This window comes from Globicephala melas, chromosome 5 (genome assembly GCF_963455315.2).
Source record: "Globicephala melas chromosome 5, mGloMel1.2, whole genome shotgun sequence".
Lineage (NCBI taxonomy): Eukaryota > Metazoa > Chordata > Mammalia > Artiodactyla > Delphinidae > Globicephala > Globicephala melas.
The window spans coordinates 122,402,837-122,421,554 of NC_083318.1; the positions used below are offsets into that span (position 1 = coordinate 122,402,837).

The following is an 18,718-nucleotide window of genomic DNA, read 5'->3' on the forward strand; positions in this document are numbered from 1 at the left end:
CTTTAGGTTTGGGGAGTTTTCAGCCATAATTCCTTCAAATATATTTTCGATTCCCTTTTCTCTTTCTTCTCCTTCTGGGATCCCTATTATGTGTAGATTGGCCTGCTTTATTCTACCCCATACATCTTATATTGCTTTAATTTTTTTCACTTGGCTTTCTGTTTGCTGTTCTGATTGTGTGATTTCCATTAGTCTGTCTTCCACATCGCTTATTTGTTCTTCTGCATTATTCAATTTGCTGTTCGTTGACTTTAGCTCAGCTTTTGTCTCAGCAAATGAGTTTTCTAATTTTTCTTGTCTCCTGTTTATATTTCCTAGTTCCTTTTCCTGGTAATCTGCATTTCTGTCAATAGCCTTTCTTACTTCCTTCAGTATTTTCATTATCTCCTTTTTGAACTTGATGTCTGTTAGACTGAAGGAGTCTGTTTCATTGTCTTTGATTGGCAATTTCTTGATCTTTTCATTGGGAGTGGTTCCTCTGTTTTCTTCATTTTACTTATAGTTCTCTTACTCTATGAGTTTAGGAGAAACAATTGTTTCCTAAATAGTTGGAGATATTTTTATGTGGGAATGTCCCTGTGTAGCCTGCATGGGTTTAATATTTTTGGTGAGAGAGCTGTTTTTTGTATGGATACCTGCTGTTGTCTCCTCGATAGGGGGTGTGACTGGGGTTGTGGTGGCCAGAGCCTGCACTGAATATTGAGCAGGGCCTCCTCTTTGCTCTGTGGTTGTCACAGCCCTATTGGAGGCAAGGTCTGTTCCCCAGTTGGAGTAGAAGCCCCTAGATCCATTTCTGAGCTGTAGTGTGAGGTAAGCAGTATTGGAGCACTCCTACTGGGAGAGGAGCCACTGAGTATTCCTCTGCCAGAGCTGTCCGCTGAGAAGTGTGCTCTGTCGTGTCATCTGTCACCCGTTGTGCAGGCTCACAAAGTACACTGTTGTGGGCACTGCCCTCAGCCTCACCTCAACCATGGGAATGCAGGCAATTGGCCCTGTTGTTCCTCGGGTGCTGGGTTCACAAAGCCACCAGCGCAGATCCGCTGGCGCAGATCCACTGAATTCAGGTACCAGGACCGCAGTAGTTGCATACCTGAACCTGCCGTGGGAGCTATGGATGGAGCCCAGACCCTGGCCCAACTCCATATGCACACACCCACAAAGCCCACAGCGGCTAAGGCCAGACCCGCCCCAGCCATGGGAGCACCTGTAGCCCACTTGGATGTTCCGCAGGAACTGAGTTTACAAAGCTGGCAGCAGTGGCCTAAACCCACAGATCGCACAGCCACAGGGAGAGGGCTCAGATATCAGCCCTGCTTCGTAAGTCACACGGCCCCTGGGGATCAGCTCTGATTTCAGCCCCGCCTCTGTGTATGGACAACTTGCTGGCACTGCGTGCTCCCAGAGCTCGTGGAGGCAGCACTGAGCCTGATGAGAGCTCACTGAGAAAGAAGGAGCTTTAGCAGGCACTGCCCCTTAACAGTGGGGTTTCAGTGGCAGCAGCACACCTGCTGTGAGTGCACCAAGAGTGAGGCTGCTATGGCGGACCCTGCCCTTCCCTTTGTGCACCCCTTAACAATGGTGCTTCACTTCTGTGGCAGGCCCGAGCCACAGTCCAGCCCCTTCAGGCTGTCTCCGTGCAGCCAACCCCAGTCCTCTCCCTGGGTCTGTCCTCTGAAGCCCAAGCTTTAAAGCAAAAGCAGATCTCAGACTGGGGAGTGCAGGGCGATGGCAGGGACCATTTGTGCAGGTCTCCGTCTGTTCTGCCTGCTGCAAACCAGCTGCTGTGCTCTCCTCTGAGCCTCTGAAGCTCCCTTTCTGTCCCAGCTGATCTCCCTGCCAGTGAAGGGGCTTCCCCGGGTGCAGGAACCTTTCCTCTTTCACTGTTCCCACCCAGGGGCTCAAGTCTTGTCCCGATTCCTTTTTTTTCTTTCATCCTACCCAGTTACATGGAGATCTTTCCTGCAGTTTTGGGTGTCTGAGATCTGCCGGTGTTCAGCAGGTATTCTGTGAGAATTGTTCCACATGTAGACGTATTTTTGATGTATTTGTGGGAGGAGGTGAGCTCTGTATCCTTCTATTTTGCGATCTCGATTGGAGCCCTCTAAAATGCATCTTTCTTTAAAATTTTTTGTTGGAGTATAGTTGATTTATAATGTTGTGTTAGTTTTGGGTGTACAGCAAAGTAAATCAGTTATACATATACATACATCAACTCTTTTTCAGATTCTTTTCCCATGTAAGCCATTACACAGTATTGACTAGAGTTCCCTGTGCTATACAGTTCATCCTTATTAGTTATCTATTTTATGTATAGTAGTGTGTATATGTCAGTCTCAGTCTTCCAATTTACCCCTCCCCCACCTTACCCTCTGGTAACCATAAGTTTGTTTTCTACATCTGTAACTCTATTTATGTTTTGTAGATAAGTTCACGTGTACCCTTTTTTTAGATTCCACATATAAGCGATATCATATGATATTTATCTTTCTCTGTCTGACTTACTTCACTCAGTATGACAAACTCTAGGTGCATCCATGTTGCTGCAAATGGCATTATTTTATTCTCTTTTATGGCTCAGTATTATTTTATTGTATATATGTACCACATTTTCTTTATTCATTCCTCTGTCAGTGGACATTTAGGTTGCTTCCATGACCTGGCTATTGTAAATAGTGCTGCAATGAACATTGGAGTGCATGTATCTTTTTGAATTATGGTTTTCTCCAGATATATGCCCAGGAATGGGATTCCTGGATCATATGGGAGCTCTATTTTTATTTTTTTAAGGAACATACATACTGTTCTCCATAGTGGCTATACCAGTTTACATTCCCACCAACAGTGCAGGAGGATTCCCTTTTCTCCACATCCTCTCCAGGATGTATTGTTTGTAGATTTTTTAATGATGGCCATTCTGACTGGTGTAAGGTGATACCTCAGTATACTTTTGATTTGAATTCCTCTAATAATTAGTGATGTTGAGCATCTCTTCATGTGCTTTTTAGTCATCTGTATGTCTTTGGAGAAATGTCTATTTAGGTCTTCTTCCCAATTTTTTGATTGGGTTGTTTGTTTTTCTGATATTGAGCTGCATGAGCTGTTTGTATATATTAGAAATTAATCCCTTGTCAGTTGCTTCATTTGCAAATATTTTCTCCCATTCTGAGGGTTGTCTTTTCATTGTTTATGGTTTCCTTTGCTGTGCAAAAGCTTTGAAGTTTAATTAAACTTAAAAGGTTAAGTTTTAATTAAACTTTAAGCTTAATTAAACTTAAAAAGGTCCCACTCGGACTTCCTTGGTGGTCCAGTGGTTAAGACTCCACAGTTCCAATGCAGGGGGGCGTGGGTTTGATCCCTGATTGGGGAACTAAGATCCCATGTGCATGGCCAAAAAAAAAAAAAAACTGAAAAGAAAAACAATAATTTGTTTGATTTTTGGTTTTATTTTCATTAGGAGGTGCATTGAAAAAGATCTTGCTGCGATTTATGTCAAAGAGTGTTCTGCCTATGTTTTCCTCTAAGAGTTTTATAGTCTCCAGCCTTACATTTAGGTCTTTAATCCATTTTGAGTTTATTTTTGTGTATGGTGTTAGGGCGTGTTCTAATTTCATTCTTTTACATATAGCTGTCCAGTTTTCCCAGCACCACTTATTAAAGAGACTGTCTTTTCTCCATTGTATATTCTTGCCTCCTTTAGGTGACCATAGGTGCATGGGTTTATCTCTGGACTTTCTATCCTTTTCCATTGATCTATATTTCTGTTTTTGTGCTAGTACCATACTGTTTTCGTGACTGTAGCTTTGTAGTATAGTCTGAAGTCAGGGAGCCTGATTCCTCCAGCTGCGTTTTTCTTTCTCAAGATTGCTTTGGCTACTCAGTCTTTTGTGTTTCCATACAAATTTAAAAATTTTTTGTTCTAATTCTGTGAAAAATGCCATTGGTAATTTGATAGGGATTGCATTGAATCTGTAGATTGCTTTAGGTACTATAGTAATTTTGACAATATTAACTCTTCCAATCCAAGAACATGGAATATCTTAGATCTCTCTCCATATGTTTGATTTCTTTCATCAGTATCTTACAGTTTTCTGAGTACAGGTCTTTTGCCTCCTTAGGTAGGTTTATTCCTAAGTATTTTTATTCTTTTTGATGTGATGATAAATGGGATTGTTTCCTTGATTTCTCTTTCTGACCTTCTGTTGTTAGTGTGCAGGAATGTGTACTCCACCCAGCAAAGCTCTCATTCGTATTAGATGGAGAAATCGAAAGCTTTATGCAAAAGCGAAGGGAAATCAGCACCACCAAACCAGCTTTAAAATGCATCTTAAAATTAAGTTTTTCAAAATCTGTTACCCTAAATTAAAGTAGCTAATAAGTTGCTTTTATTTATATGTATATGTATAGACAGAGGGAAAGACAGATACTCTAAGAGATTATGAAACTCAGTAATTGCATATTAATCATAAAGAGCTGTGGGGAGTTTGTTATTTATCCTAATCAAAAGGAAGAAAATAAGAAATATGATTGGCTTAATAGAATTATTTCTTATTTAATAGTTTGAGAAACCTGGTTGTTTAAACAATGCTACTAAAAGGAATATGTTTATAACCTTTGGTAGTTATAAAAATTGTAATAGCATGACCATAAGAGAGTTCTTTTTTTTTCTTTTGTTGTCTCTTAAGAAGAGTGAAAGTTTTCCTGAACTTGCATTTTAAGTGGCTACAAAATGTGAAATAATGGGTCACTTATATAGAGTATTGACTTATGGTAATTATTTTATTAGTATGTAAGAAAACTGAATGGAAATTATCAGAAAGGACTTGTATTTCAAAAGAAAGGATGTCCCTATCTAGTCATCCCTTCTGCTTATTCTATTCCACTCGGATTGTGGAATGGCCATAGATACTTTTGAAAATATTGCTTTAAAAATTTCACTCTTTTATAGGACATTAAGAAACTTCATAAGCAGATTCAACGATGTTATGCAGAAAATCGACGAGCACTGCATCCTGTGCAGGTATGTTTGGGGAATTTAAAACAAACTTCCAATTTCCTTTTATATCTTCCTTCGGAAAAGGCATAGGTAATCCTCGTTGCTTTTATAAGAAAGAGTCTTACAAGTAATCTTTCTTAGAGAACAAAACGCCTATTTGTAAAAATGTTTTATTTTTCTACAAAAATAAAATATTTTAAACATTTTTTCATGTCATTCTCAAACACATTGTGCCCATTCATCATTAGTCATATACACACTGACCTGTTCACTGCTGTGTAGTTGAACATCTTCTTTAAAGGACTTATGCATATTTCCATACCAGTTTCTCAGCTCTCAATTCCTTCCTTTCTGGGGAATGGGGTAACTGCCCCTGGCTGATATGTGCCATTGTGTCTGTTGGCTAGATTTTTTCTACTTAAAGGATATTGAGTCACTAATAATTTTGAAAGGTACTTTATTAGCTAGAATGAGGAAGTGATTTGTGAGACTAGTTGGCTGCTCTTAAGAGTAGGGTCATTTTTCTTACTGAATTTGTTTGAATTCTAGGTGACCTAAAAATTAATTCTGGCTCACTGATGTTAAAAACCAGAAACTCTTAATATACTTTTGGTTAGATATTTTCTTCTTATCAAGTGATAGTAATATTATATTTTTACATTCTATATTCTTCTCACCCTTGATTAGATTTGAAATAGGTTTCAGGGTTTAGAGTCAAAGCAAAATTATGAAGATTTTGGACTGGTAAAAAATAACTGTAGTGGCAAAAGAAGGGGAAGGGAAACTTCACATGGAAGCAGGAAGTTTATAGTAAAGTGATCATTAAACAAGAGGCAGATTATAACTGTTTAGAAAACAGGATGAAAATGTAGATGGAATACAGAAGTTAGTGGGTTAGGAGATACACAAAAATACACGTTGCTTGTACCACAAATTTATTCTTGCACGTTTAAAGCATGCCATAAATTCATTTTTTTCCAGAATGAAAATATTTTGTCTTTCATTGATAATCAGATGAGTGTATGAGGGAATAAAATATTGACTTTAATAGTCATTTGCTCTCTCTTTCTATACCTGCCAATCTCTCTATCAGTTTTACTTGACAAGCCATGGAGGCCAGTTGAAAAAGAACATGGATGAAAATGACAAAGGATGGGTCAACTGGAAGGTAACTAAAATAGATTAACTCTCACATAATTCAAGGTATTTTTATGTTTAAAGGTCTACATGTTTTACCTAAGTTCTACACAATGCTAATAAATATAAGAGTCAGCAGCTACAAACCCTGCATATCACTGTACCTAAGTTTACCAGTGGAAGAAGCTAAGAGCCTTGAGATATAGTCTGTACTTGCTTTCATGAAATCTCACTTGCTATTTAACTGCCAACTTTAAAACATATTTTTTTAAAAAGGAAAAAATTTAAAGGTCTGTATGCAGTCTCTACCTAGCAAACTGGCTATACATTATTTATGAGTGAAGTCACTCTAAAATTTGGAAATGTACTTGCATTCTCTTTCTTCTAAATCTGTGCTATACCATATGGTGTCCACTTCCACATGTGACTGCTGAACTCTTGAAATGTGACTGGTCTGAGTTGAGATGTGCTATAAATGTCAAATAGACATTAGTACAAAAAAAAAGAGAGAGAATGTAAAATATCTCCTTAAAATTTAAAAAAAACCAAATTAATTTATTAAAATTAATTTCATCTATTTCTTTTCACTTTTTTTCATGTGGCTATTAGAAGATTTCAAATTATATATGTGGCTCACATTTTTTTCTATTGGACTAAACTACTCTCAGTCATTTGCAAAGATTACTAATAGATTGGCTTTAGTACCAGTCCCTAAGGAACCTTAACCCTATTCTACTCAGAGAAGTAGTGGGTTATTCCTACACTTTTTTCCTTTCTCCAAGCCAGTTCTCACTGTGATAGACTTTCCCTGTCTCACTCACTAATCCCATAATGACTGCATTTAATTTATTAATAGTCCATAGTATAAAACATTTTCAAAGGTTTTTTAAGTTTTAAAGTACAATATATTTACCAAGTTTTATGTTCATGCCTATTTTTCTAAGAAATAATGTAATAAGTTAGAATAGGCATACGTTCAGCTATTTTGTGGCTTGTTAAATTTATTATTTCATACCACCAGTTTTCCAGAGAGATGTGAGTTGGCTGGTCTCTAATTATGCACATTCCTCTTGGGGCCCTTATTCAGCATAGGGATCAAGTTTATAATATACCATTTTCCAGAAAAATGGCTGTTTATTAATCAATAAGGTATACATCTTAGGTGAGAGGTCTCCGCTTCATTTTTGATTTCCACAAAAATTATTGAGAAATGCCGTCTGAGCCTGGCGATGGATGCATCTTCCTTTATTCTTCTGGTGCAATTTGCAAAATTCTGACTGCCAACTGTTGTTCAGTCTTGTACCTCTGACCTGACAGTTTTGGTGAAGAAGATTTCAAATGTGTATCTTTGTGGAAGCAGATGCATGGAATTTATTAAATCTGTAAGCCCTTTCCTTTAGATGATTCATGTAGATGGAGAAGGAAGTAATTGGAGAAGGCGTTCTTTGGCTGGAGAACAAAGTGAGCAAATACATGACAAAAATGCATTTGTTTTGTTGGAACAGAGAAAGATAGGTTACTGCTATATTCAGGAAAGAATTACTAAGTTAAGGAGTTTGAATTTTATTCTACAGATAAAGATAAAACGTGATAGTGTTTTCAGAAAATGAGTGCACCATCCGTGTGTGGAAGTAAACTGGAGAGATCTGAGGCTAGAGACAGGGAAATAACGTCAGGAGGCTACTTAAATAATGGAGATGTGAGGTGAAAAGATGTTGGAGTAGTAGATTCTAAATAAATAATACATTGTTATAATATTCTTTCAAACTTCCTTTCATATATTTTTTGGATGGGTTTGTCTAGGGAAAAGAAAATAATCATTTTTAGCCAATTTTCACAAAATCCTATTAATAACATCTTTCCCCTTGTGTTTTAAAGGATATCCACATCAAACCAGAGCACTATAGTGAATTCATACAGAAAGAAGACCTGGTTTATCTTACATCAGATTCACCTAATGTACTAAAGGAATTAGATGAATCAAAGGCCTATGTGATTGGAGGATTAGTAGATCACAACCATCACAAGGTACTATTAAGTTTTTATTTTTGCTTTTGCTCATACTTAAAATTGATATATCAGTTTTCTTGATAGTAATATCAGTTTTCTTGTTAGTAAATACTGATAGTTGATGTTTGAGTGCCTACAGTATTTCAGTCACCTTTCTAGCTAAGCAAAGCATTTTGCATATATTAGTTTGCTTTATCCTAACTGCAACCCAGTGAGGTCAGTGCTATAAAAATTTTAAAAATAGGGCTTCCCTGGTGGCACAGTGGTTGAGAGTCCGCCTGCCAATGCAGGGGACGCGGGTTCGTGCCCTGGTCAGGGAAGATCCCACATGCCGCGGAGCGGCTGGGCCCGTGAGCCATGGCCGCTGAGCCTGCGCGTCCGGAGCCTGTGCTCTGCAACGGGAGAGGCCACAACAGTGAGAGGCCTGCGTACCGCAAAAAAAAAAAAAAAAATTAAAAAAAATTAAAAAAATAAAACATGCAAACTATTGGTTGAGAAGTTTAGCTCTTCTTCCTCCTTCACTCTGTCTTTTTGCTCTTTCAGTCCTGATTAGACCCAGGCTTTAAGGATTTTAATTTTGAGAAGAGAGAAAATTTATATTCAGCATTCTTTTAATTGACAGAAAGGGAAGAATAAAATTTATAGGCAGTTGAACATTTTTTTCAATTCAGGTTTTTATTTAATTTGTGTTTGCCATTTGTGCCTCTTAGTGTTATGTAATTGAAACATAGTTTTATCTTTTAAAGTCATGGGAAGAATGATGATCCTTCTCTAGGAATTCAGTTTGTGTACTTTAAGAGAGAAAGGCAGTGTGGAGTGATGAGACGCTATTTGAGTCAGGAGGCATGAGCCAGGTTTTTCCTTTGGTTCTGCCACTGAGGAACTTTGTGATGGGACGGAGAGCATAATGTCTTTGGTTTCCTCATTTGTAAATTGGTTAAGACAAATGCCAGCAACATTCTAACTATACTTATTGTCAAGAGAATGTTTCCAAATTAGTGGTTAAACGTACACACACACTTTTTCAGATTATATTCTCTGAACTAAGGTCTTTCCTAAAAATTATTTATTCTTTCATAGACTTTAAATAATGTAATGTTCTAGCCCAAGTCACAGTGTCTTTGTTTTAGGGACTCACGTATAAACAAGCATCAGAACGTGGAATTGATCATGCACAGCTCCCTCTTGGAAATTTCGTGAAGATGAATAGTAGAAAAGTTTTGGCAATTAATCATGGTAAGCTATAAGGGGATAAACTGAAAATGTACCTGAGTGAACACTGTGAAAAATAACATTACATTTACATTTTGGACAAGTAGAAAATATACACCTTTGGAAAACACACAATTTGGGGTACAAAATTATAAAATGTCATCATTTATGATTTTTTTGAATAATATATGCATACTTTACAAAATTTTGAAAATGTACAAAAGTATAAAGAAAAATAAATAGGTGTAATTTTACTATGCAGAGATACTTTGTAGAAAGTTTTTGGTGTGTTTTCTTCCAGTTCTTTTCCTATGCATATATAATATTATTTATTACATAATTGGATTCTTACTCTATTGCATAAAATGTTATAAATCCAGGGTGTTTCCCCCCTATTTATTATTATATTTATTGAATCACTGTTAGTGGCTATGTAATTTTCCATCATCTAAATACACAATAATGTAACCATTCTCCTGTTGTTATTTTTTTTCTTTTTACTATTGTAAATATCATTGTAAGAGACATCCTCAGACTTAAGTCTTTGCCTGGAGTTTTGCTTTTTAAAAATTTTTCAGTAGAGATTTCTGTTAGTACACATAATTGGGCTTTTAAATTTTCTCTATAGCAGGCTCTAGGGAGTTATAGAAACAAACTTATTGATTCAAGGAATGAACTTCTTCTAAGACTTTTGCTAAATTAGTGGAAAGTACTTTTCTATCATAAAGTAATCCAAATTTCCCCCAGCAGTGTATTAAAGTGAAAGGACATCGAAGATAGTATTTAAAAAAAAAAAAAAGCAGGCAAGACACTCCCCAGAGTGAGTGGCACTATATAGGAAAGATAGAAGAAATTTAGGTTAACACTAACCCTTTTTTTTTTCTAGTTTTATGTTAGCACATAAAGGATAAAGAAGTGGAAGGAAAAAAGAATAGGAAGGAAACAAAAAAGGTCCTCTGTCTATTATAATTGACAACAGATAATGGTAAACCTCTGAGTGCTTAAGAACTGAAATGAGAAAAAGCTACAAAAGAGGTAGCAGCGTTGAGAGCCTTAGGCATATTGGCTCTGACAGCTAATACAGGAGAAAGAAGTAATAAGAACAAAGTAGTTACTAGGACATACTAGCACTCTTAACACAAAAGCAGTGTGTTTTAAAGCATGCACCATTGTGATGAACTAGGTTAAGAAACACATGGAGTTTGTCTTTGTTGCAGTGTTTGAGATTATTCTGGAATACCTAGAAACAAGAGACTGGCAAGAAGCATTTTTCACTATCTTACCCCAAAGAAAAGGAGCTGTTCCCACAGACAAAGCCTGTGAAAGTTCTTCACATGACAAGAAGTTCACCAGAGTTGAAGGTGGATTGAACAGTGATTCCAGTGAGGAGGAAAATAGAAATGAACTAGATTCACCACATAAGGAAGAAAAGCAGGATAAAGAAAATAGCACTGAATCTACAGTGAACTCTATACTACACTAATGTCATTTTTTTTTAAGTTTAAGGAAAATTAGGAGAAAATATAGAATTTCATACAATATTTCATAGAATATTTGAAATGGAAGAAACTTTCATTTTCTCTTATTTCTGTTGTGAATTTTTTAAACTTTCTTTTTTTAGAACTAAGTGATAAAAAGCACTAAAAAAGCATTTTTTTGTTTTTGCATAAGATTTAAATGTGTAATTTAAAAAATAATTTTCTAAGCCTCAAATAAGCATTTCTTGAGAATTTTACCTTATTAGTAAACCTTCATTCTCTTTTATTTACAAGATTGCATTCTTCAGAATGTGCCTTCTGACCTTTCAGTTTTATTATTATATGTTTATATCAATGTCTTTCTGATTTATTGCCTACTTATTTATGGAGGCAGCTATCCTGAAACTCCTTTAAGTCCACCAAAATATTCTGTATGGGTGGTTACCCATTTGCAGCTTTTATATTCAATTTAGTTACTTCAAAGGAATATAGTGATTCTAGGAATAAGTGTTGGATTGAGAAACTCAAGAATTGATTTCTTTTGGACTACGGAGCCCATCTCTGTTCTTCCTTTGTAATGCCTTTGTGGTTCTAAAGCAATCACTGAAGAGTTAAGACTCTCTTTAATATATTTTCTTAATTTCAATAATGATGGTAAATTATTTCAATTACAAAATTTAATTTTTCAGGCTATATTATTTTAAAAGGCTGTTGAAGGATCAATTTTGTCATTACCCAAATTTAAAAAGAAACAGTTCTTAAAAAGAAAAACAAAAACGTAGCTCTTAGCACCTATTCTTTTCCTTCCATATGTACTTCTTTACAATAAAATATATTGGTTCTTAAGCAAATAAAGTTAACTTTATATGTGCATCTGCCTACTATCATATAATAATATTCAAGCTAATGTAAATGTATGTTTCTATAAATAATATAAGCATATATGAAAATATGCATGTAATTGTATATACATCTATTTGTCCATATCATGTATGATTCTGTTATTAATCAATGATAATAGGATTGAGTTGCCATATATCTGTTTTATTTGTGTGAATGATTGTGCTGAATATCACTAAGGAATTTAAATTTCATAAAGTGCAAAAATCCATAACTCGACATTTGTATGAGGGCATTGGCAAGGGAAGATGGGGCTCGAAAAAGATATTTTAGTTCCTACCAGTAAATGTAGAGCAATTACGTTTAAAGTGATTATTCTCTGTCACAGCTAAAGTAACATTTCAGAAGCCTTTTCTGAGTTTGCATAATTAAGTTTCTATTCTTTTTACTCATTGGCATCTCAAATTATATATATATATATATATATATATATATATATTTGGTAGAAAGTTCATTGAATTTAACATTGATGTTCACTGTCTCTTACATTGCTTTATTCTTAGTGATCTTTATAGTTATCCGTCTAAGGTCTGTGAGCAACATATGTAAACAAAGAAAAGCCCCCGCAATGGTAGAAGAACAAAGCTTAATGTCTTAAGTTGTATCTTTCAAAGCTCCAGGTTTTTCTGAGTAAATCTAGTTGGTGGCATGGAACATTATGCCTTTTCCTTAAATTACTCCATATGGAATAAGGCACAGTTTAATATTGAAAGGTGGAGAAAGATCATTACAAGCACTACAAAGTTTAATTTTCACCAATTATAAAAGCCCTGTAATTGTTTCCTAGGGCTGCCGTAACAAACTGTTGCAAACCAGTGGTTTAAAACAACAGAATTTGTTACTCTTTAAAAAAACAAAAACAAAAAAAAAGGACGCGGAAAAATGCTCAAAATCATGAATAATTAGAGACATGCAAATCCAAACAACAAAGAGGCATCACCCATCATGAGTCAGAATGGCCATCAGCAAAAAGTCTACACACAAGAAATGCTGAAGGGGTGGTGGAGAAATGCATACCCTCCTATGCTGTTGGAGAGATGTAAACTGGTAACAGCCACTAAGGAGAACAGAACGGAGGTGCCTTTAAAAAGTAAAAATTCCATATGATCCTGCAGACCCACTACTGGGCCTATAACCTGAGAAGACCAGAATGGAAGAGACACAGGCACCCAAACGTCCACTACAGCAAGATTTACAATAGCCAAGATATGGAAGCAACCAAAACGGCCATCAACAGATGAATGGACAAACAAGAAGTGGTACATGTAGCCAATGGAATATTAGCCACGGAAAAGAATGAAAAAATGCTGTTTTCAGCACCATAGATGAGCCTAGAGATAATCATATGTGAAGTAAGAACAAGAATATCCTACGATATCATGTATAGATGTTATCTAAAAATTGATACCAATGAATATATTTCCACAGAGAAAGATACTCACAGACTTAGAAAACAAACTTATCGTTAACCAAAAGGAAAGGTGGGAGGAATGGATAAATTAGGATATGGGGGTTAACATACATATACTAAAATAAAATATATAATCACCAAAGACCACCATATACCAAGTGAGGTCTACTCAACACTCTGTAATAACCTATATGGGAGCAGGATTGAAGATGAATAGATAAACGTATGTGCATAAATGAACCAGATTCTGTACACCTACAACAAACACAACATTGTACTGGAGTTTACTCCGATAGAAAATAAAATTTAAATTAAAAAAACAAGAAGTAATGAGACATAAGCTTTTGGGGGTTTGTCCTGGCACCTTCCACTCTGATTTACAACCTAGGAACATGTCTTCCAAGAAGGCTCTGTTGCCCTAGTAACCAGAGTTGGGGATGTAGATATTGCGTCGCCTTGTGGCCATTTCCTGAAACAGCAGCTTTAAACCTAGTGCTAATGGTCACTTAACATTCACAAGGCAGGGCTGTAAATGACACCTGCCCTCCAAAAATGTCCTACAGTCTGAAATTGACAAAAAAATTCAACACGGGGAAAATTTTCACAAGGTAAAGTTTACTCTTTTTTTTATTAAAAAAAAAGACATGGAAAAATGGTCAACATAATGAATAATTGGAGACATGCATATCCAAACAACAAAGAAGTATCACCTCACACCAGTTAGAATGGCAATCAGCAAAAAGTCGACAAACAATAAATGCTGAAGGGGTTGTGGAGAAATGCATACCCTTTATGCTGTTGGTGGGATGTATACTGGTGACAGCCACTAACGAGAACTGAATGGAGGTGCCATTAAAAGGTAAAACTTGAGCTACCATATGATCTGGCTGACCTGCTACTGGGCCTATCAACCGAGAAGACCAGAATCTAAAAGACACGATCACCCAAACGTCCACTGCAGCAAGATTTACAGTAGCCAAGAAATGGAAGCAACCAAAATGTCAATCGACACGTGAATGGACAGAAGTGGTACATGTACACAATGGAATATTAGCCACAAAAAAAGAATGAAACAGTGCCCTTTGCAGAACCATAGATGAGCCTAGAGATGATCATACTACGTGAAGTCAGAAAGAGAAAGACAAATATCCTATGATGTCATTTATAGGTGTTATCTAAAAACGGATACCAATGAACATATTTCCACAGAGAAAGACACAGACTTAGAAAACAAACTTATCGTTAACCAAATGGAAAGGTGGGAGGAATGGGTCAATTAGCATGTTGGGGTTAACATACATATACTAATACAGATAAAATAAATATATCAAAAAGGACCTACCTCATTGCAAGGGAGGTCTACTCAACCGTCTGTAATAACCTACACGGGAACAGGATCGGTACATGAATAGATATATGTATATGCATAAATGAAGCAGGTTCTGTACACCGAGAACAAACACAACATTGTAATCAAATTTACTCTGATAGAAAATAAAAATTAAATTAAAAAAACAAAGAAGTAATGAGACATAAGCTTTTGGGGGTTTGTCCTGGCACATTCCACTCTAATTTACAACAAAGGAACAGGACTTCCAGGAAGGCTCTGCTGCCCTAGTAACCAGAGTGGGGAATTGAGAAATCCTGCCACCTTGTGGCCGTTTCCCGCAACAGCAGCTTTAAACCTAGTGCTAACGGTCACATAATATTCACAAGGACTGCAGGGCTGTAAATGACACCTGCCCTCAAAAAATGTCCTGCGGTCAGGAATCGACAAGAAAATTCAACACAGGGCAAACTTTCAAGAAGACAATTTCAAGAGGTAAATTCTACTCACACCGTTGTTTTTTTTTTTCTTAAAGCACATGAAAAACTGCTCAACATCACTCATTATTAGAGTCAGGCAAATCCAAAATACAAAAAGGTATCACCTCACACCAGTTAGAATGGTCATCAGCAAAATATCTACAAACAAGAAATGCTGAAGGGGTGGTGGAGAAATTGGTACCCTCTTATGCTGCTGGTGGGATGTAAACTGGTAGCAGCCACTAATGAGAACAGAATGGAGGCAGCTTTAAAAGGTAAAAATTGAGCTACCATATGATCCGGCAGTCCAATTGCTGGGTATGTATCTAAAGACCAGAATTTGAAAAGATGCACCCAAACGTGCACTGCAGCAAGATTTACAATAGCCAAGACATGGAAGCAACCAAAATGTCCATTGACCAATGAATGGATAAAGAAAAAGTGGCACATGTCCACAATGGAATATTGTTCAGGTATGAAAAGTATGAAATAATGCCAATTGCAGCAACATAGATGAACCTAGTTGTAATCATACTAAGTGAAGTAAGTCAGAAAGAAAAAGACCAATATTGTATGATACCACTTATAGGTGGAATCTAAAAAGTAATACCAGTGAACCAATTGACAAAAGAGAAACAGAATCACAAAAGTAGAAAATAAAATTATGGTTAACAAAGGGGACAGATGTGGGGAAGGGACAAATTAGGAAGCGGGGATTTACAAATAGAAACTATTACATATAAAATAGATAATCAACAAGGACCTACGTATAACAAGGGAGTTCTACTCAACATTCTGTAATAACCTATATGGGAAAAGAATCCGGAGATGAATAGATATATCTGTATGTATAAATGAAAAAGATTCTGTACACCTTCGAAACACACAACACACAGCACTGTATATCATGTATACCAAGACTTTAAGCAGATGTACCCTCCCTGTGGGAGGCAGAATAATGTCCCCCCAAAGATCCTAACCTCTGGAACCTATGGTGTTACATGGTAAAGTGGAATTAAATTGCTAATCATTTGACCTTAAGATAAGATTATCTTGGATAACCTGGATAACAGGCAGGCCCAATGTAATCATAGGGTCCTTAACAGTGGAAGAGGGGGGACGGAAGAGTCAGTATCAGTGATGTGTTATGAGAAAGACTCAACCAGCCACTGCTGGCTTTAAAGATAGAAGGGAGTCATGAGGCAAGGAGTGTGGGTAACCTCTAGAGGTTGGACAGGTAAGGAAACAGATTCTCCCCTAAAGCCTCCAAAAGGAATGCAGCCCTGCCAACACCTTGGTTTCAGCCCAGTGAGATCCATTTTGGACCTCGGCCCCAGAACTGTAAGAAACTTGTATCGGCTTAAGCCACTAAGTTTGTGGTAATTTATTACAGCAGCTACAAGAAGATACTACTTTCTTTTGCCAGCAGGAAGAAATTAACAGTGAAACTCTAGATAACGGTAGAGCCAGAAGATGGAAGGATCCAGGGCCTCTGAATCACCAAGTAAAGTGAAGTCATCTGCTGGTTGAAAACACACACCTTGGACTCTTATGTGAGAAAAACCTCTGCTGTATTTGAATGATGACATTTTTTACAACTGTTTTGTCTCATCCCAATGAGTACAACTCTCTGTGCCTCAGAGAATTTAAACTTATTTTTAAATAAGTTTTCTTATTTAAAAAAAAAAGTGAGGGGCTTCCCTGGTGGTGCAGTGGTTGAGAATGCAGGGGACATGGGTTCGAGACCTGGTCTGGGAAGATCCCACATTCCACGGAGCAACTGGGCCCGTGAGCCACAACTACTGAGCCTGCGTGTCTGGAGCCTGTGCTCCGCAACAAGAGAGGCCATGATAGTGAGAGGCCTGCGCACCGCGATGAAGAGTGGCCCCCGCTTGACTCAACTGGAGAAAGCCCTCGCACAGAAACGAAGACCCAACACAGCCCAAAATAAATAAATTAATTAATAATAATTTAAAAAAGAAAAAAAAGTGAGTATAAAAATAATAGCTACCTCAAATAGTTATGGTGAAACTTAAATACTATATCTAAAGTGTTTAGAATGATTCCTGACACACAGTAAGTGTAGTATAAGTGTTATCATTAAGAGTGTGTGCATACATATGGTCACCTTATCTTTGATAAAGGAGGCAGGAATGTACAGTGGAGAAAGGACAGCCTCTTCAATAAGTGGTGCTGGGAAAACTGGACAGCTACATGTAACAGAATGAAATTAGTACACTCCCTAACAACATAGACAAATATAAACTCAAAATGGATTAAAGACCTAAATGTAAGGCCAGACACTATCAAACTCTTAGAGGAAAACTTAGGCTGAACACTCTATGACATAAATCACAGCAGGATCCTTTTTGACGCACCTCCTAGAGAAATGGAAATAAAAACAAAAATAAACAAATGGGACCTAATGAAACTTAAAAGCTTTTGCACAGCAAAGGAAACCATAAACAGGACGAAAAGACAACCCTCAGAATGGGAGAAAATATTTGCAAATGAAGCAACTGACGAAGAATTCATCTCCAAAATTTACAAGCAGCTCATGCAGCTCAATAAGAAAAAAACAAACAACCCAATCCAAAAATGGGCAGAAGACCTAAATAGACATTTCTCCAAAGAAGATATACAGATTGCCACAAACACATGAAAGAATGCTCAACATCATTAATCATTAGAGAAATGCAAATCAAAACTACAATGAGGTATCACCTCACACCGGTCAGAATGGCCATCATCAAAAAATCTAGAAACAATGAATGCTGGCGAGGGTGTGGAGAAAAGGGAACACTCTTGCACTGCTGGTGGGAATGTGAATTGGTTCAGCCACTATGGAGGTTCCTTAAAAAACTACAAATAGAACTACCATATGACCCAGCAATCCCACTACTGGGCATATACCCTGAGGAAACAAAAATTCAAAAAGAGTCATGTACCAAAATGTTCATTGCAGCTCTATTTACAATAGCCCGGAGATGGAAACAACCTAAGTGCCCATCATCGGATGAATGGATAAAGAAGATGTGGCACATATATACAATGGAATATTACTCAGCCATAAAAAGAAACGAAACTGAGCTATTTGTAATGAGGTGGATAGACCTAGAGTCTGTCATACAGAGTGAAGTAAGTCAGAAAGAGAAAGACAAATACCGTATGCTAACACATATATATGGAATTTAAGAAAAAAAATGTCATGAAGAACCTAGGGGTAAGACAGAAATAAAGACACAGACCTACTGGAGAATGGACTTGAGGATATGGGGAGGGGAAAGGGTGAGCTGTGACAAAGCGAGAGAGAGGCATGGACATATATGCACTACCAAACGTAAGGTAGATAGCTAGTGGGAAGCAGCCGCATAGCACAGGGAGATCAGCTTGGTGCTTTGTGACCGCCTGGAGGGGTGGGATAGGGAGGGTGGGAGGGAGGGAGACGCAAGCGGGAAGAGATATGGGAACATATGTATATGTATAACTGATTCACTTTGTTATAAAGCAGAAACTAACACACCATTGTAAAGCAATTATACCCCAATAAAGATGTTTAAAAAAAAGCGTGTATGCATAAATGCACACACACAAAAAATTTATAATATCTGTTTTGAATATCAGTGCAAACATTCTAAACAAAAGATTGGGTAAGGAGATGACCATTTTTCCAATAGTCCAACAACACTGAAACACAGTAGATTGCAAAAAGTAGCTCAGATGTTAAAATTCTGTTTGTTTATTGTCGTTGCTTTTTATTTTTTATCAGAT

At 36.9% G+C, this 18,718-nt stretch overlaps 1 protein-coding gene across 7 annotated transcripts in view; it reads left to right on the forward strand.

Moving 5' to 3' along the window:
- TRMT10A (tRNA methyltransferase 10A) overlaps positions 1–18,332 on the forward strand; it is a 32,323-nt gene extending 13,991 nt beyond the window's left edge. For all 7 annotated transcript variants that reach the window (XM_030865617.2, XM_060299765.2, XM_030865618.2 and 4 more), the window contains 5 exons: positions 4,946–5,017; positions 6,087–6,161; positions 8,009–8,158; positions 9,271–9,376; positions 10,570–18,332. In XM_030865617.2, the coding sequence (XP_030721477.1) occupies positions 4,946–5,017; positions 6,087–6,161; positions 8,009–8,158; positions 9,271–9,376; positions 10,570–10,835 (669 nt within the window). In that variant the 3' untranslated portion in view covers positions 10,836–18,332. The remainder of the gene's footprint in view (positions 1–4,945; positions 5,018–6,086; positions 6,162–8,008; positions 8,159–9,270; positions 9,377–10,569) is intronic.
- The last annotated feature ends 386 nt before the right edge of the window (positions 18,333–18,718 follow it).